General features: G+C 35.1%; 1 protein-coding gene across 10 annotated transcripts in view; it reads left to right on the plus strand.

The window, feature by feature from the left end:
* The window catches only part of LOC106169197 (piezo-type mechanosensitive ion channel component 1), an 81572-nt gene that overhangs the window by 42422 nt on the left and 18534 nt on the right, over window positions 1-20616 (plus strand). For 9 of the 10 annotated variants that reach the window (XM_087012143.1, XM_087012140.1, XM_087012144.1 and 6 more), the window contains 12 exons: window positions 28-179; window positions 495-668; window positions 902-1009; window positions 1201-1401; window positions 1804-2005; window positions 2459-2563; window positions 3120-3282; window positions 3445-3630; window positions 4169-4347; window positions 7547-7703; window positions 8156-8316; window positions 9737-9769. In XM_087012143.1, coding sequence (XP_086868269.1) covers window positions 28-179; window positions 495-668; window positions 902-1009; window positions 1201-1401; window positions 1804-2005; window positions 2459-2563; window positions 3120-3282; window positions 3445-3630; window positions 4169-4347; window positions 7547-7703; window positions 8156-8316; window positions 9737-9769 — 1821 coding nt within the window. The remainder of the gene's footprint in view (window positions 1-27; window positions 180-494; window positions 669-901; window positions 1010-1200; window positions 1402-1803; window positions 2006-2458; window positions 2564-3119; window positions 3283-3444; window positions 3631-4168; window positions 4348-7546; window positions 7704-8155; window positions 8317-9736; window positions 9770-20616) is intronic. The other variant, XM_087012146.1, reaches the window with a different exon arrangement.

A 20616-nucleotide genomic window follows, 5' to 3' on the forward strand; every position in this document is an offset into this window, starting at 1 on the left:
TTTTTCATGTCTCTTTTTTCATGTCAGGACTCCTGAGTTCCATGAAGCACTATTCGGACACTTTGTGGGAGAAAGGAAGTGAGTGGTACATAGTGCTGTACAGGCTGCTATGGCGGGTGCTAGAAATACACATATTTAAAGTGGTTGCCTTTACTATTACTATGGTGGCTGTATTACATGTAAGTAGTGTGACAGTAAAGGTTATTACTCATAAAGTTTACATACCACTGATTTATTTTGAAAATATATATAATAATTCTGTAATTTCTTTGGACATAAACATTCTGTTCAGAATTTTCTTGTTTAAATAAAATTCATTTTGACAGTGGAGTCTTGGATTAAAATAAGGTGCTATGCCCCATGTCTCAGTCTTTCATCTTCATATCTACATACACGCATTGCATGTGCTTGCATACACATGCATGCGTGGTGGTGCGCATATACACACACAACCATGGACAACCACACATGGCCGAAGTCATATTACATTCCAGGTCTCAGCTTTGTCCTTCATCTTTATCTTCTTCCTGATGATATTCATGCCCATTGGCCGTCTCCGCGTGGTAGCCTCACATCTTTGTCAGGTGTGGGCGGCTCTGGTCATCCTGGCTAAAATGGCGTTCCAACTGCGTATAGCTCCAACAGATTACGTTTATACTAACTGCACGGTAAGTACAGCTACTGTCTGTGTCTTGTCTGTGATGCCAAACTGATTTTTGACATGAGTGTCACTATGAATCATGGCCCTTAATTTATCTTATTTTTTTAATTGGTAAACAAGCAGCTTAGTTTATATGGATTTGGAAAGCAAAATGCCATTGCATTCATATTCTACATATAGTCTATCTTAACCAAAAAATACACATTATTTATTTATTAATTTATTTTATATTGTTTTCAGAATATGTCCAGTCAGCATGACAATGGCAGTATCTTCACCAATGAGACAGTGAACAATGCTGTGTGGGTGGGGTTGGAGAAGGTACCCGATGTGGCCTATTATGTCAAGGTAGGTGGTGCATAGACACAGAAATGAGAAGTGTTTGCTAAAATAGGAAACAGCCTGTTAATTATACTCTCAACCACCAGTAACCCTGGGTTTCTCCTCAATATTCCCAGTTCATTAATTGAAAATTTGACAGGTATTTTTACTCCATCCCAAACCTATATGACCAAAATTAAAACTCTCTTTCATTTCAGGACTACATTGCCATAGTCCTCATCCTGGCATTTGAAGCCGTGATCAAGGTCCACCAGCGCCAGTTTTACCTGAACCCCGTGGAAGAGAAACCCAAACCTGGCATCGTGTTCCCCGCCGTCAAGCGGCCGCATGCTGACACTGGCATAGAGGGCTGCCTGAAGTTCTTTGCCAATTATTTCTTCTATAAGTTTGGATTGGAGGTAGGGTTTGTCTTTTTGTTGGAGTTGTTTCAAGCAGTGATGGTATTGCCAGAGGCTTATATTTGAAATGTACATTTCATCCTAAGCGATTCTTAGGTTTAGTGAATTTTTATTGTGGATTTTTCGGTACCTTAACAGATAAGCATTAATGCTTCTTTACCACAGGTTAACCCATGGTTTTAAGTGTTCACTTCCTAGACGGATTTTGATTTACTTTGTTCATAAAGCAGAATTTTGTTCGAATTTCTGATATAGACAAGCACCAAAGCTCGGATTTCATGTGTATCATTATCTGTTCTTTGGTGTTTTCATGACTTTTAAAATAGATACATAAGATCATATTTAAAGCACTGCCAATTTGACATTTTCATTTTACTTACCCAGTCTCTAAATGTGTTCTAGATGTGTTTCATCATGACAGTGATCACGATATGCGTGCGCGTGGATGCATATTCCGTGCTGTACGCTATATTCCTGGGTGTTCTGCTGTTACTGGGAAGAAAAGGCTGTTCTATCATTTGGCCTGGCTATGTGATCACGCTGGCCATACTGCTGCCTTTACAGTACCTGTCATGTCTGGGATTTCCTCCAGGATTATGCTGGGGTAAGGCTTTTAACACACTGTGTGTGTGCTTGTGGTTTATGTGAACGCAAGTGAAGGTGTGTGTGTGTGTGTGCGTGTGCATGTAAGAGTGGATGAGCATACATGGCTTGCTTTGTGTTGGTGTGGCTTGCTGTGTGTTTGTATGTTCACATTTGTTTGTGTGTGTGTATTTATATATATGTGTATGTGTAAGAGTGTATGAGTGTGCATGTGGTCCCCTATGTTTGTGTGTATGTGCGCATGTGTTTACAGATATGTATCTGTGTGTGTGACGTATCTGTTTTCATGTAGTGTTGCATACATGCACAGTTGATGTTGGCATCTTGACAGTTCTAGTGTTGTCAGAATTTACTTTTAACACATTTAAGGTCAATTTTGCTATCCATGGGCAACATTTTCTGTATCTCCATTTTCTGATGACTAGTGTATTCATTGTATTTTTCCATGTTTCAGTCTACCCCTGGGGGGAATTTTCTGAGTTTGACAAAAATTTGGAGATGTGGCTTTATTTACCAGACTATTCAACAGAGTTTGCTCCTAACCCATACAAGTTGATAGGTAAGGTTCTGGATATGTATAGAATAGTGAAATTAAAGATGGGACAGTGTGGAATGTACTAAACTTGATATATTTCTTAAAAGTTTACCCCTGAAGTACTTAATAATTTTCTATTTGATTAACAATTCAGAGAAATAAATATTTTGGCTGTTGCATTGAAAATTTATCTTTTGCTTACAAATAAGCATTTAGATTTGGTCTGGTTTTAGTGAAGTCATTAACAAGAGGTTTATCAATGATTTCTTAAATGTTTAGAAAAATTTTTGATGGAAACATTAATTTATAAAGTGCTTTTTGATTACCAACCAATTTCATCTAATTATATCTGTTTGCTGTAGCCATACATGATTTTTTCTTTAAATTGAAAATCTGATTTTTTTCTTGGCATTTTTCAACCTGTCTAAAATGGTCACCCAGTCATTTCTTCCTACTTTTTTTCTTACAACCCAAAAATCATGAGAAGCAAGTATTTATTGGCTCTCTCCACATTTTATGTGGGAAGGGGGGGGATTCAACATTCTGAGTGGTCTTATAAAAAGTTTTTCTTTTGTTTCAGCGGATTTCTTCCAGTTGCTCCTGGTATGTCTGCAGTGGCAAGTGTTTTCAATGGAGCACACCTCTGGAGCAGACATCCCTGATGGCGGAGACAATTCTGTCCTCATTGAGAACCTGAAACCTGAACAGGAAAACCCCACAGAGGATTTTATCTCACATAAGAGGTACGAAATAGACGATGATATACAGCAATTTTGTTTTGTCACTTGTTAGGTGTTTTATTTTAAAATGAAAGTTGATATATTATAGCTTCCCTTTGAAAAAAAATGTACACATCTACTACATGTAATGCTTACATGTCCAGTAACAATGCTTTTCTTCCTTAGGTCATTCCTGGATGTAATAAAACATGGTGTGTTCATGTACTGGTTCTGGGTCACGCTGGTCATTGTATTCATCGCCGGGACCAGTCGTATCAGTATATTCTGTATGGGGTACCTGATTGGCTGCTTCTTGTTGCTATGGTATGGACAGGATATGTTCCTGAAGCCACTAAGACAGCTGCTAAAGATGTGAGTACACCAATTGTCTCAATGGGTTCTTTTAGCATATAGATTTTATGTATTCTTTTTATTTTCAGTATAAAAGAATTTGGTGACATTTTCAATGGAGGTGATATTACTAATATTGGCATGTTTAATTTATAGGTTAATAATTCTTACTACCACTAAATTATATTCATAGTTTTACCAAGTATTTGACATTTTTTTTATTAAGATGGACCATACTTCTCACCTTTCCTTTATTGGTGATATTCATGGATTTTTAAAAAGCATTTGACATTGTTCTTTTTTTTTCTCTGGAAGTAGAACATTCTCCTGTAGCCTACACATTTTTGATAATATTCACAGACTTTAAGAAAAATATTTAACATTGTTTTAATTATTTTTTTCTCCAAGAAAACTTTCTCCTAGCCTATTTATTAGTGATGATATTCATAGGGTTTAAAAAGCATTTGATGTTATTCTCTCCAGGTGGAACAATCTCATAGCCTATACATTAGTAATGATATTCATAGTTTTAAAAAGTATTTGATGTAATTCTCTCTAGGTGGAATATTCTCCTAGCCTATACATTTGTGGTGATCTTTCTGAAGGCCAGCATGCAGGTGATAGGGTGTGTGTACTTCACACAGCTCTACTCAAACTACTGCTGGGTGGTGCAGCTCTTCAATATCATATGTCTCAAGGCTGGAGTCAATATATTCAACTCTGGGACTAAGAGTTACAGTAAGTGTCCACTAGTGCTGTATAGTCAAATGTTTTGGGTTGATATATTCTTTATAATATTCAAAAATTTTAAATGCCACCCCAAAACATTTCAAGCATTTTATATATTCGGGCCTGTTTCAATTCAGGAAGAAATGATAATTATGATATTTCTTATATGAAATTTTATTTTCAGTTTTATGTTTGAGTGCAGTATTTCTGGCACAAGGCACATGGATTCATTTGAAATGTTTTTGATTAAATTTTAATTGCAAGAATGCATTTTGATAAGCTTAATGGGAAAGACCTATTTTAATTCTATTGTTTTTTCAAGGAATGGTTAAATTTTTTAATTATATTTATGTGCAGTACTTGTATTATTATAGCTTGTATTTATTCAGAACATTGGCCTAAGCATGAAGATGAGTTTTACATATGAAACACTTATACAATGTTTTTTTTCATGAAAAGGGTGCTATGCTAAGTTTCTATGCATGAACAATATTTTACATCATTATTGTCATTAAATATGTTTCTATTTTTTATTATTTTAGACAATGGTGAGTAAAGAGTGAGGGGAACTGGTTGAAGTATTTTATAAGCTAGCATTAAGCATGGAATTTTTTTTTATATTGATATTCAGAGTGCAGTTTAAATTGGTTCAAATCTTGGGTGATTTTAATTAAGCCAATTTGTTTAGAATTTGGTCTTTACTTATTTTTGTTTTGCATGGGGAAAATAACTTGTGAGTCACCTGCTTTATCCAGTCTAAAGCTCATTATACTACTCACATATCCAAAGGCAGTCGTACACTGTCAGGTAAATGCTGAGCTATTAACCTTTTTGCTGAGCTGATGGCACAGAGCTGGCTGAGCTCATAGTTCACAGTATTTGCTGGGTTTTACAGGGTTGGATTGAGGCCGTCTTCTGGGTCTTCTGGAAGACCATCAGATTTTCAAGTTTACAATGATGGGTATCTAATTTATTCTGTTGGAAGACGGTCAAAAATAAAGATTGGATCAACAAAGATAATTTGGAAGACTGTCAGAAAACATCTCTGGATCTGCCCCTGTTTTAGTGGGTTGCAGTTTAGCTCAGCTCATACCTCACAGTGGGCTTTAAGTGGGTACCTGTCTGGCCATGCCTTTTACTCCAAGAAGAAAGTAATTACTGAGCTTATAGTGGTGTTTTAACAAGCTGTTTATCTAACACGCTGAGGCATATCATGAATTATAATATATGCTATATCATTTTAGCATTATAAGGCTTTCTGTTTTTCTCTAACTTCTCTTTGTTTATTTTTTTACATTGTAATTATTATTATTACTATCAAAGAGAATGACACCACACATTTGATGTAGCAATGGCTACCCTATGCATGATCTGTTATGTTCTGCATGCTATATGTGAGTACAGTCAGCTTGTGATACATCCAGCACTGTTTGAACAAAAACCATGTTTACAATGACTGCAGGAAGTGGACAGTTTAGCTTCCTGTACTCAGCATGTAATCCTGGAGGAAAAGACCAGTTAATGCAGTTAAGTGATCACTACCTAAGATAATTGAAAGCAGTATGTACTTCTTTGAAAAAAGCCCTGAAACATTTAATTGCAGCAATCAAACTGTCTGCTTTTTGGAAATTAAGTCAGAAATGTTTTAGCTCAAATGCTGCTGGATGAGTGCATGATTCTTTTTTCTGGCACATTATTATTATTATTATTATTATTATTATTATTATTATTATTATTATTGCTGGATGAGTGCATGATTTTTTTCTGGCACAATATTTATATTTATATTATTATTGTTATTACTTCTTTTGCTTGATTAGATGGTCCACTTGTAGGTATGGAATCATATGGTTAGGTTTGTAAGGGTGCGGTGGTGGTGGTGGTGGTGGTGTGGAACCGAGACCGGATTCTTTGTTTTTGCCTGGTGCAAACCCTGTATATTTTTTCATATATTATCAGTTGAAATGATGCATTTTAGTTTATTTGATCTTGTACTGGAACAGCAATGTCAGTTAACAAGACATCCATGTTGTATCCTCATTAAGACATGTACTGGTGGTCAGGGATGTTGGCCTGACCACTGGTGTGAGGATAACCATCATGACCAACGGGTGTCCTGATGACCGTGACATTGTGAGCCTAGTAATATGCCCAATTAAGTAAAATACATCCCTTTCAATTTTATTATTTCCCTTGCATGGTGAAGGGTTTTAGAAAGGTTTTTGTGGTGTCACTCTGCCAGGACGGGTCATTAGGTGTTATGTATTGTCTCATTTAAATGTGTGAATATGGTTGGTGGTACATACCTGGGAAGTAACCCTGCCTCTCTGAACCTCTTGGTTGTTTGTTTCCTTCTGTTTTATGATCGGTATGTACTATTATATCATGAGTTTTAAGATGATGTGGAGTTTGTACATTTTAGACAAGTTACTTTCAATGTGCAAGTTAGTTTTGTTGTTTGAATTGCATTAATATCTTGCTTGAGTCTTGTATTTTCATGAAAATCATTTTAAATTTCATTTTAGCAGACATGTTACTTGAAGATAAGACATAAACAATCCTTGCACATCTTATTTTATATAAGTTGTTGTTAACTGACCCCCGTTTCACAAAAAACTATAGTCAGGTTCCTGGGCTAAGACCTTAATTACCAAGGTCATATGCACGGGGAACATCCTACCTTATCAGGAACAGTGTAACAGTAATCTCATGGAAATCCTAGTCAACTAAGCCAGGGAACTGACTTAAGTTGTTTTGTGAAACTGGGACCTGCTGTTAAACTGGCATCAAGTGGGTGGGTGGGGGGGGTATACCTTGGCTTCCACTGTTTTCCCATATGAACAAACCTTGCTTATTAGGAAGCAACAGTTTCAGTGCAAGCTTGTGTTAAGCTGAAATCAAAGTCCCTTGGCACCCCTCTCCTCAATCTGTGCCTGGATTTAAGTGCTTGCTGATGATTTTTTTAGAGAGATTGTTGGGATATATGTGGATTCCTGATTCAGTTGCAGTAATGATGCTGATGAAGTTTTATAAAAATCTGACTGTTTTATACACACAAATTGGGCAAATCAGTTAAGATATTAAGAATCAGATTTTTACACATTTTCATTCTGTTCTTATCTGGATTTCGGTTTAGTTTATGTCTTTAGAGTTTTCCTTATACTTTATACCGAAGAGTTTTTAAAAAAATCTTTTTGTTCTATTGTAGTCAATTACGAGGACTGTACTCTCCCATATGATGAGGCAGGAATGGCCTGGGATGCTGTTGTCTTCATCTTTCTCCTCATCCAGATCCGAATCTTCCGCAGCTATTATTTTGACCATGTAGTCATAGAGCTCACTGCACAGAACATGTTAGCATCAAGGTAGGTCAACATAGGAATGTTATATCACATTGAGGTAGGTCAACATAGGAATGTGATAGCATTGAGGTACATGTAGGTTAACATAGGAACATGATGGTATCATGTAATGTCAGCATGTGTCACAGAGCTACATTTCAGTGCATCACCTAAAAGTGGTTGAATTATGTACCATTTTGAATTGGCAGAAATTAAAACTTGTATTAAAATCTGGTATGCCTGACTCTCAAGTGTTATTTCAACCAGAAATATCCCATTCTGTAAAATATGGTGAAATACTTATCATAACTAGCATGCTTCAGATAGAAAAGCGTGACTTCAATGATAATTTTGACTGATATATCCATTTGTATGTTTATGTGAGAAAAACATTTTAGATAAATAAATATGATATTTTTATTACAAATTTGCATGCCTTAATACAACATCGAACATATTCATGTGTTCTATATCAGGGGAGCAGAACTGATCAACTGGCGTCTGATTCGAGATGTTAGGAAGAGGAAGGAGGAGGAGGAAGCTGTCCTCAGGAATATCAAACGCAAGATGGAGAGAATAAAACTGCGACAGCAGAGAATCAGTAACAAGTACACAGAACACGAGGACCATTATAAAAGTGAGTGACGAGGAAATGTTTTGAGGTGGTAGTTTGCAGGGAGCGTGATTTTTTTCACTGATTTTACAACTGCACTTTGAGACCTTAAAAGTTTGGTTTTCATTATTTCCTGGTTGTTTTTCTAGAGATCTCGGCCTCTTAGTGCAGTGTGTTAAAGTGCATTCAGAGAGTGTCTAAGTAAAACTGTATATGGTCTAAATGAGGTCACCAGAGAAATAATGATCACAAAGGCCTTTCTTATTCCCATGTTAGCCAATCTATTTAGCTGGTGATGTCATTTGGTCTATATCTGGTTTAAGTTAGAACAGATCTGCACATGTCACTGAGATTGTTGAGTTTTTTCTTTGTTTCAAATTTTCAAAGTTTTATATATTTTTCACATACCTTTTTTGTGTGGGTTGACACCAAATTTGGTTAAAAAAATCAGTTCTTGTGAGAATAAGTTTTTTTCTTTACATTACAAAAATTTATGTAACTGATATATAAAATGCTCTTGTCAAAAAGAGAATAAAATAGAGGAGGGGTCAGTCTCACTGTGGAGCAAATAAGTTCCAAAAATGTGCCATATATTGATAGTGTGGAACTTGTTTTGCTATCTGGCAGCAGTTGTTGTTGAAATTATTAATGTCTTATTTGGAATGGAATTTTTTCCATTCATTCCTTTTGCTCTCTTTGTCTACAAAATAAATACTGGATTTATCATTTTAGGATTGAAAAAATAAAAGTATTTACTATAAATTTTTTCTCCAAGTCTCCAATTTTACTAGATCATTAATTTTTTTTATTTGAATATTCATTAAGGTTATTCATTCATTATTATTATTATTATCATTATAATTATAATTTTGCTTTCTTAATTTTGATATAAGCAAACTTGATAATTTTTCGTGTTTATGGTTTTCTTTGCTTGTTGTGGCCTTAATTCAGCTTTTTTTTTATTTTGGATCAGGGTAATACAAAGAATTGTTATATCATATAAAATGCTGTATTTTATATTTTATCAAATCTTCCTGTAATTTAAAAAGAAAACAAAAATGTTTAATAAAAAGAATATAATTTGAGTTGATTAACTTTGCAGTACCCTGTATCATGTACATATGTGACATTAATTGTTATATTTGTTATTCTAATCTTTGTCATTATGATTCTCAGAACTAATTGTTCTTTGTAATAACTCACTCTGGGCTTACTTCCAATTTTATGGATGTTGTCAACCAGAAATCTGCAAATCTGGCCAGAATCTCACTGGTAATATCAATGTTGAATCTAAGAAAATGGGTTACGTACCAATTATTTCCATTGTGATATTTTTAAAGAATTTCATCTACTAGTATTTGGAGTAAGTCCAGTTTTGTTCCCCTATTTTGTTGTTTTATTTTGTTTCCTGTTTTATCTTGTTCTTAATTTCTCTGAGTCTTAGATTGTGTGCAATGGGACAGTAGCTACAGCACAGGTGAAGTAGTCTTGGTATATAGCCATCATATATCAAGTCCTATTATATATATATATATATATATATATATATATATATATATATATATATATATATATATATATATATATATATATATATATATATATATTGTGTGGCAAAGGGTGCGTGAGTGGCAATAGCAAAACGTATAAGACCTGACAGATGTAATCAGGTAAAAAGCCATTGCCAACAATGTTCAACACAGTATGTCCACATTTGATGGATGACATGAGCAGAAAAGTCATAGTATTTTTGCATTAAAGATTGATTTTATTTTGGTGCCCTCTTACCTTTTCTTCTATATTTTTACACAGACAAAATAACATGACCATATAATAAGACATTTGGGAGGCATTTTTTAATTAGTTTTACCACCAGCGTAGGCGCTGGCGGTACACATGGTTTTAGTCCCGACCCGTATGTTCCGCCGGCTCCGCCGGCTCCGCCGCCAAGTCACCGTTACCGCTTCTCCTCCTAGACTACTAGGGCCTGCGTACCCATCTCTTGGATTTATGTCACCTATAATCTCAACTCGTTCCACGTAAAATTTGGGCTTTGTCGGTATTGGGGTCTAGGTGTGGCACTCATTGCAATGCACCCTTGTCCAAAAATGGCAAAATTAAATGCTAATTATCTACCCTACGGAAGGAATTATGGGAAAAATTTGTACAGACGGCTTTCCAAAAGTCATATGTGTAGATTTCAAATATGCCCTTGGATTTGACCTTTGACCTTTATTTCAAGGTCAAACGGGCCAAAATTTTCAAAAAAATGAAATTTTTTACGAAAAAAAATTTTTTGCGCTGTTATTCAGACACTACACAGACTTAACCAATAATATTACTAGAAAGTGTTACCATTTGGGTCATCTTTCATCTCTGTGAATTTGGGGTCAATCGGTGCATTTTCACGGGAGTAGCGGCCATAAGATACCGAAACTGAAAACTGTCTCTAATTCGGGAACCGTTAGTGCTAGAGACCCATTCTTTTTTGCATTTTGTAGAGCATGTAAAGCCCAACACTGGGAGTGGTCTCCGTTTTTTTGTATTCCATACGGTTTTCGAGTTACGCTGTATCAAAAAGTACATTTTGGTGAAGAAAGCAAAATGTGCAGTACGGTAATGGATAATAAATTTTGAACTCCCGAAAAATAAAACATAAGGCTTGGCAAGGCAGACAACCTGTGATCACAAATGACATTATTTCATCAAATTTGAACATCTGGAACTTCAGAGCACCTCCCATTTCAAGAATTTTGGGCAAAATGACCTTTTCTTTATTTTAATTAATTTTTTCTGTACGAAATTTATGGCACATTATTGTAACTCCAAAATTATAACATTTAGTCCCTTATATCTCCAAAACTGGCAGAGATAGGTCCATGGTTACTATTGAACTTGAATAGGAAATCATAATAGAGTCTTTTCCACGGTCACGTGACTCCGCTAAATTATCCGTGGGAACGCGAGATTTTGCGGGATTTGAAGTTTCAGGGGGAAAGTGTGGAGTGTACACGACGGACGCCATATCGAGGAGTGCTCATTTCAATCTGAATTTTCAAAGTTTCGTAACATGTTAATACCTGATTTTTTTCGAAAACATATTCATGGGAGCAGTTGGAATAGAAATTTAGCAGAAGTACCTGATGACTTTTCAATGAAAGAACTAAAAACGTACCTCATCGACAGCAAAGATAGGACATTCGGTACTTTTGTAGTATACCCCCCCCCCACCCTGTAACTTCCTGAAACTTTCATTTTTCAAACATTTTTTTACAGTGTCTTTTGCACCTATGTCAAAGCTGTTGAAATAAAATGTTTTTGTAATTACCTGTGGTCTTTTTTATTAGTTTTAATCACGTTTAATCCACCCCATTGAAAAACAATGTGAAAATTTACAATGTAACCGCAGCTTGCTGCGTTTTCGTTGGCTAACTCTACATGTACCTTATTTTATGTGAACATAGGATTGATACATTGTATACTTGGATTTCCTCTGTGAAATTACTATGAGCTACTTGTTCACATAAAATTATCTTAGGGTTAGCCAACGAAAATGCGGCAAGTTATTGACTGCGAGTGTAAATTGAAGATTCTAACTTTGTATTTCAATGGGCTGGATTAAACGTGATTAACACTAATAAAAAGTCCACAGGTAATTACAAAAGCATTTTATTTCAACAGCTTTGACATAGATAAACAATAAAATGTAAAAAACTGTTTGAAAAGTGAAAGTTACAGAAAGTTACAGGGTGGGGGGGGGGGGGGGGGGGGTATACTACAAAAGTACCGAAGGCCCCTTCTACTCTTTCCCCCTGAGAAACAGTCCCGCACAAAATGGCGCGAACTGCGCATGCTCACGATTTCGTGGAAAAGACTCTATTATATTGGCAATCTAAGTGTGACCTTGAAATTGACCTTTGACCTACTTTTCATCATGAATTGAACTTTGCAAATTTTGGTTCCCTTTTATCTCCAAAACTGGCAGAGATAGGTCCATAGTTACTATTGAACTTGAATAGGAAGTCATATACTGGCAATCTAAATGTGACCTTGAAATTGACCTTTGACCTACTTTTCATCATGATATGAAGTTTACAAATTTTGGTTCCCTTTTATCTCCAAAACTGGTAGAGATAGGTCCATAGTTACTATTGAACTTGAATAGGAAGTCATATACTGGCAATATAAATGTGACCTTGAAATTGACCTTTGACCTACTTTTCATCATGAATTGAATTTTGCAAATTTTGGTTCCCTTTTATCTCCAAAACTGGCAGAGATAGGTCCATAGTTACTATTGATCTTGAATAGGAAGTCATATACTGGCAATCTAAATGTGACCTTGAAATTGACCTTTGACCTACTTTACACCATAAACTGAACTTTGCAAATTTTTAATGCTTTTATTTTCAAAACTGGCAGAGATACGCCCATAGTTACTATTGAATTTGAATAGAAAATCATACGAGGCAATCTAAGTGTGACCTTGAAATTGACCTTTGACCTACTTTTCATCATGAAATAAAGTTTACAAATTTTGGTTCCCTTTTATCTCCAAAACCGGCAGAGATAGGTCCATAGTTACTATTGAACTTGAATAGGAAGTCATATATTGGCAATCTAAATGTGACCTTGAAATTGACCTTTGACCTACTTTACACCATAAACTGAACCTTGCAACTTTTTAATGCTTTTATTTTCAAAACTGGCAGTGATACGCCCATAGTTACTATTGAATTTGAATAGAAAGTCATACGAGGCAATCTAAGTGTGACCTTGAAATTGACCTTTGACCTACTTTTCATCATGAAATAAAGTTTGCAAATTTTGTTCCCTTTTATCTCCAAAACTTGTAGAGATAGGTCTATGGTTACTATTGAACTTGAATAGAAAGTCATACGAGGCAATTTACTGTGACCTTGAAATTGACCTTTGACCTACTTTTAACCATGATCTGAACTTTGCAAATTTTGTTCCCTTTTATCTCCAAAACTAGCAGAGATAGGTCCATAGTTACTATTGAACTTGAAAAGGAAGTCATATACTGGCAATATAAATGTGACCTTGAAATTAACCTTTGACCTACTTTTCACCATAAGCTGAACATTGCAACTTTTTAATGCTTTTATTTTCAAAACTGGCAGAGATACGCCCATAGTTACTATTGAATTTGAATAGAAAGTCATACGAGGCAATTTACTGTGACCTTGAAATTGACCTTTGACCTACTTTTCATCATGATATGAAGTTTACAAATTTTGGTTTCCTTTTATCTCCAAAACCCGGCAGAGATAGGTTCATAGTTACTATTGAACTTGAATAGGAAGTCATATATTGGCAATCTAAATGTGACCTTGAAATTGACTTTTGACCTACTTTACACCATAAACTGAACTTTGCAACTTTTTAATACTTTTATTTTCAAGACTGGCAGAGATACGCCCATAGTTACTATTGAATTTGAATAGAACGTCATACGAGGCAATCTAAGTGTGACCTTGAAATTGACCTTTGACCTACTTTTCATCATGATATGAAGTTAACAAATTTTGGTTCCCTTTTATCTCCAAAACTGGTAGAGATAGGTCCATAGTTACTATTGAACTTGAATAGGAAGTCATATACTGGCAATATACATGTGACCTTGAAATTGACCTTTGACCTACTTTTCATCAGGAATTGAACTTTGCAAATTTCCGTTCCCTTTTATCTCCAAATCTGGTAGAGATAGGTCCATAGTTACTATTGAACTTGAATATGAAGTCATTAGAGGCAATTTACTGTGACCTTTGACCTTCTTTTAACCATGAACTTAACTTTGCAAATTTTGGTTCCCTTTTATTTCCAAAACTGATAAGATACGCCCATAGTTACTATTGAATTTGAATATGAAGTCATATACTGGCAAACTAAGTGTGACCTTGAAATTTTTTTTGACCTACTTTTTATCATGAATTGAAGATTACAAATTGTGGTTCCCTTTTATCTCCAAAACTGGCAGAGATAGGTCCATAGTTGCTATTGAACTTGAATAGGAAGTCATATACTGGAAATTTGCTGTGTTTTGAAATTGACCTTTGACCTACCTTACTATGAACTGAACTTTGATTGTACCATTTTTAGTTATATATTTTTTTTGCATATTTTGAGAATTCTTGTTGATTGCATTTTTTACAGCTTGTCAAGCACAAGACTGGTGGTGGTGTCCCTTTTTTGTGTGTGTGGGGGTCTATACGATCGCGCTTACCCCAGCTGGTGGTACAATATTCGGAGGCGGTATCGCCTCTCTGATCCTCTAGTTTTGTGTTTATTTGGTTTTCTGGCTTTATTGGCACCCAAACCCCTGGCCTTAGCACATTGAGTCATTTCTTCCTACTTTTTTCTTATAATTTCAAACCATGCAACTCTGATATAGGAAAAGGGGTATGCAAATTAGTACAATCTTTGAAATACAAAATGCCAAAGAATGTAATGATTATTTTACTATCTAGATTGAACATTGTTGGTATTTAAGTGTGGCAAGAAGGAGTGATTATTACTCCAGGTGAATCCCCAAAATATATGCATGGTGCTTCAGAAGTATATATCTGTTGTATGCTATTTATATAGTGTACAGTTGCTTTGTTTTTTTAATGGGGTGTAATATAGACATTTTATTAGTATCACAAAGGGTGTGTTCAAATCAGTTCTAAGTTAAAACCACTTTGACTCTACATGCATCATTGAATGACAAGAGTAATACAGAGTGACTAATGGTTTTCACATAGAATCCAAGTGAACAGGCCTTTGAGTATGAAAGGAACTGGGACTATTGTTGCATGGCCTGTTGTCAGAGGTATGCCTTGGGGGTTGTTTAAAATGAGTTAGCACACACAAACTCTGCAGGGATTTACAGACTAACAGACCTTTTCTTGTTTCCAATGCACTCATACAATCACTATCTTCTCTATATTCTACCTGGGAGGAGGAGGTGTGTAAGTCTGTTAATTACACCCCATTCTCATAGATTAGATCGACCTACATTGGATCGACCTAACTCCCTGGGGGTTCACGCTAAATAGCTGTCAGCCGGGCGGACACGAAAGTTAATTACCCCTTATAGCTTGTAGTAGGCGGGGACGGACACTTAAGGCGGATTATCTGACAGTAATCTAGTGAGACTCCCCGCGGTGATAGATCGATCTAAAAGTTGTGAGAACAGAGCCTTTGATCGCATTCGGCAAGTTTTCCTATAGAGTTAGTGTGCACTGATTTTTTAACAACCCATTGTCTATGAATCATGCAGATCTTTTTTTGTGTTTGTTTGGGGAAGGGAGATATTTGGAGTCGTGCATCATCTTAACCCTCAATTTTGGCTGGCCTGTGTGTCAAAGCCAAAGCTTTGTACTAATAGCATGTGTTTTATTGCAGCTGATGACAAGGAAGAGAATTCTCTTATGGTTTTAGACATTGAAGTGTGTGGCGAGATGACAGAAATAGGGACATTATTTTAGTTTAAGGCACAGTTAAACTGGGTTATTTATTTATTTATTTATTTATTTATTTATTCATTATCTTCCTTTAATTTTGGTTATGGAAAATATTTCAATCTATGGCACTCATGTGCTCTTACTTGGGTACATTGATTAAATCTCATAGAAAGTAGTTAATGTATTAGTTTGAATAGATTAGACTGCATTGGATGAACATATATTTAAATTACTAAAAAAATTGCTATGCTCTATTATACATAGGCCAAGTTTGTTTTAGGAATATATCTCGGTATTACCTTTATTTCAACTAAAGTGTATTAGATACCTATTTCTTGACTCTTTACCTATCAGTTCACAGTTTCTTTTTATGTACAGACACAGATGTGTCTGTACATATAGCCATCATCTGCGTCTGTCGTCGCCGTCGCCGTCGTCGCTGTCGTCACCGTCGTCGCCGTCGTCGCCGTCGCCGTGCACTTTTACCGATAACACGATAAGTGGAAAACCATTTTGCCTTTTGATTTGAAACTTGCAGTACTGATGAATATTCATAATACGCAGGTCGAGTTCGAAAATCAGCATGATCGGGTCATTTTTAGTGAATTTAGGCTATTTTTTATTCTCTTTTTTCAGCATATATGCAGCACCGATAACACCATAAATGGAAAACCATTTGACCTTTTGGCTTGAAACCTACAGAACTGATGAATATTCATAATACGCAGGTCAAGTTCGAAAATCAGCATGATCGGGTCACTCTTAGGGAATTTATGCTGTTTTTTCACTTTTTTCAACATATATGCAGCACCGATAACACGATAAGTGGAAAACCATTTTACCTTTTGGCTTGAAACTTACAGAACTGATGAATATACATAATACGCAGGTCAAGTTCGAAAATCAGCGTGATTGGGTCATTTTTAGTGAATTTAGGCTATTTTTTATTCTCTTTTTTCAGCATATATGCAGCACCGATAACACGATAAGTGGAAAACCATTGTACCTTTTGGCTTGAAACTTACAGTACTGATGAATATTCATAATACGCAGGTCGAGTTCGAAAATCAGCATGATCGGGTCATTTTTAGTGAATTTAGGCTATTTTTTATTCTCTTTTTTCAGCATATATGCAGCACCGATAACACCATAAATGGAAAACCATTTGACCTTTTGGCTTGAAACCTACAGAACTGATGAATATTCATAATACGCAGGTCAAGTTCGAAAATCAGCATGATCGGGTCACTCTTAGGGAATTTATGCTGTTTTTTCACTTTTTTCAACATATATGCAGCACCGATAACACGATAAGTGGAAAACCATTTTACCTTTTGGCTTGAAACTTACAGAACTGATGAATATACATAATACGCAGGTCAAGTTCGAAAATCAGCGTGATTGGGTCATTTTTAGTGAATTTAGGCTATTTTTTATTCTCTTTTTTCAGCATATATGCAGCACCGATAACACCATAAATGGAAAACCATTTGACCTTTTGGCTTGAAACCTACAGAACTGATGAATATTCATAATACGCAGGTCAAGTTCGAAAATCAGCATGATTGGGTCATTTTTAGTGAATTTAGGCTATTTTTTCACTTTTTTTCAGCATTTTTGCAACACTGATAACACAATAAATGAAGAGCTGTTTTACCCTTTGGCTTGAAACTTACAGAACTGATAAATATTCATAATACGCAGGTCAAATTCGAAAATCAGCACGATCGGGTCACTTATAGGGAATTTATGCTGTTTTTTTTTCACTTTTTTCAGTATATATGCAACACTGATAACACAATATAAGAAAAACAGATTGGCCAATTGTCATTATACTCACAGGAGGGGCCAATCTTACTAAAACGCAGGTTGAGTTTGAAAATCAGCATAATCAGTCCATTATTTTAAAAGGTAATGCTGTTTTTTCACATTTCCTCACATTCAATTCTTAGGCATGTTAACAGTCTCATTATTGAACTAATAAGATACGTAAATGTGTTTGTTTGGCATTTCCTGCATCTTTACAACATTGTTAGTTGATTTTGTAAAAATGATGGTAAACTTGTTATCATGTATTGTGTAATAAAGTGTCAAAAATGGAAATAAACTCATATCATTGCAGTTTGTCAGATGCATTCATCCACTATGTTCAGAATCTCAGAATGGAGGAAGTTGGGCATTTAAAACTGTTCTATTGATACTTTTCCCATCTCATCAATTTTCTTCATTGGTCATATAAAAATGGCAGTAAACTGTTTATTTTGTTTTATGTTTAAAAAGTGTTAAAAATGGAAATAAACCCATTTCAGAACAGTGCTGTATTGTTTACATTTTGGCATTTTCAATATGTGACTTTGAAGTTCCATGGGCCTGAAGGCTTTTGCTAGTCACATTTTCTGAATAACCATGATACTAATATTTTATAATTAAAAATTGATGGTCATTATGCTGTAAAACATTATGTAATATTGCATGAAAATTTGAAGAAACCCCTATTTTGGGCACTGCTCCCATGATGACCATTTAAGGAAAATCATGTCACTTACTGTTCTCAAACTTACAGGAAAGAAACATGGGACTAAAATACAGCTCCAGTAGGCAATGCAGTCTGTTTGGTAAATTTTTCTGGCAATTAAACAGTTTTTTGTGAAAATTTAATTTTTCACTTATTGGCATTTTCAAGGTGTGACTTTGAAGTTCCATGATCCTGAAGACCTTTGCTTGTCACATTTCCTGAATATCCGTGATACTAATATTTTATAATTAAAAATTGATGGTCATTATGCTGTTAAACATTATGTAATGTTGCATCAAAATTTGAAGAAACCCCTATTTTGGGCACTGCTCCCATGATGACCATTTAACAAAAATCATGTCAATTACTGTTCTCAAACTTACAGGAAAGAAACATGGGTCTAAAATACAGCTTCAGTTGGCAATGCAGTCTGTTTGGTAATTTTTTCTGGCAATTAAACAGTTTTTTGTGAAAATTTAATTTTTCACATATTGGCATTTCCAAGGTGCGACTTAGAACCTCCACGGGCTTGAAGACCCGTGCTAGTCACATTTTGTGAAAATCCATGACACTTATATTTTATTATTAAAAATCGATGGTCATTATGCTGTTAAGCATTATGTAATGTTGGATCAAAATAGCAGAAAACACAATTTTTGGTGCTGCTGCCTTGATGACCATTATGGAAAAACCGTGTTACTTATGACTGTAAACTTTCAAAAAAGAAACACAGGACTAAAATGCAGCCTGAGTTAGAAAAGCAGTCTAATTGGCTTCTTTTTCTGGAAGTTATACATTTTAGTGTTATATTCATTATCTTTTTTGGCATATTCATTATGGGACTCGGAGCTCCCATGGACATGAAGCCAAATGGTAATCATATTTTCTACATGTCCATCCTATTTATAGTCAATAAACAAAAATTGGTGATAATTATTCTCTAATTTATTATGTAATGTTACATCAAAATTGACAATCTTTTTGCACTGCTACTGCAAACATTATGAAAAGAAAACTGTGCTACTTATTATAATTTTAAACTTACAAGTACGATTTTTAGGATTGGCCTTCAGCTCATGAGAAAACCAGCTCTATCGGATTATCATGTTTATTGTATTTATGCATTTTTTGTGAAATTTTCATTTTTCTCATTCTGGCACTTTTTAAGTATAAACTTGAACTCTGATGGGCCTGAAGCCTTATGCTTTTACTTTCGTCTGTGTTACCTGTTGTGCATAAGTTGATGTTGACTGTGCAGTTAAACATAATGTATTATTGCATCAGGATTGGTAGTCTCCTATTTTGGGCATTATGGTTTTGTGCTTTTCTTAAGGTGTGACTTATGGGCCTGAAGACCTTTGAGTGGGTCAGTCTGTAAATTACCCTTGGGTATCACTAGATTAATTTCAGAGTTATAAAGTCATTTGCTTTAATAGGCCATTAAATGAGATTACGTAAAGCATACGTAAATTATGTAAACTCCCAAAGGTAAAGCTCTTTGCTAGATTAATAATAAGGAAGCAGTGATAATTATGCAGGTAAATTTTGTTTAATATTGCAAATAAGTTTTAAATATATATATATATATATATATATATATATATATATATATATATATATATATATATATCAAACTGGAAGATTAAAAGTTTGAATAGCAGCTTCATTGGAATTATATTTACCTCAAGCTCTGCCAAGGAGGTTATATTTTCACCCCTGTTTGTCTGTCATCCACATAACACAAAAAGTTATGGACTGATTTTGCAGAAATTTTCAGGAACTGTCGGAAGTGGGCCAAAGAGGACAATGATTAATTTTTGGTGGTGGTCCGGATCAATAATCAATCAATTATCAATATAATCAACAATTGCTGCCTTGGCAGAGGTCTGCACTCTCAAAGTGCTTTTCTAGTTTTGTTGTTTTCCTTTATAATTTTTTCTCAAACACTTGCATTTGTGACTTTTAGCCCCAGGCAGGCTCTCATCTGCCTGGGGCTCTGCACATTTTCTGTATTTCTACATAAGCAGTTGTATTGTTTTTTATGTCTTTAAACATTATGTAATATTATTTTATGCACTGTCATCATTTTTCAAATATTGAGACTTTCATAATGTGAATTTGAACTCTCATGGTCCTGAAACTGTAATCTTATTGAAGGGGTGGATTGAGACCATCTTCTGGGTCTTCCGGAAGACAGTCAGGTTATTAAGTTTATATTGACTGGTATCTATTTTTTCTGTTGGAAGACCATCAAAATGGAGGATGGATCAACATAGATACTTTGTAATACTGTCAGAAAATATCTCTGGGTCCGCTCCTGTTATTGACCATGTTACCTGT

Source organism: Lingula anatina, chromosome 4, assembly GCF_051362555.1.
Source record: "Lingula anatina isolate TDL-2025a chromosome 4, LinAna3.0, whole genome shotgun sequence".
In the NCBI taxonomy this organism is placed as follows: Eukaryota; Metazoa; Brachiopoda; class Lingulata; order Lingulida; family Lingulidae; genus Lingula; species Lingula anatina.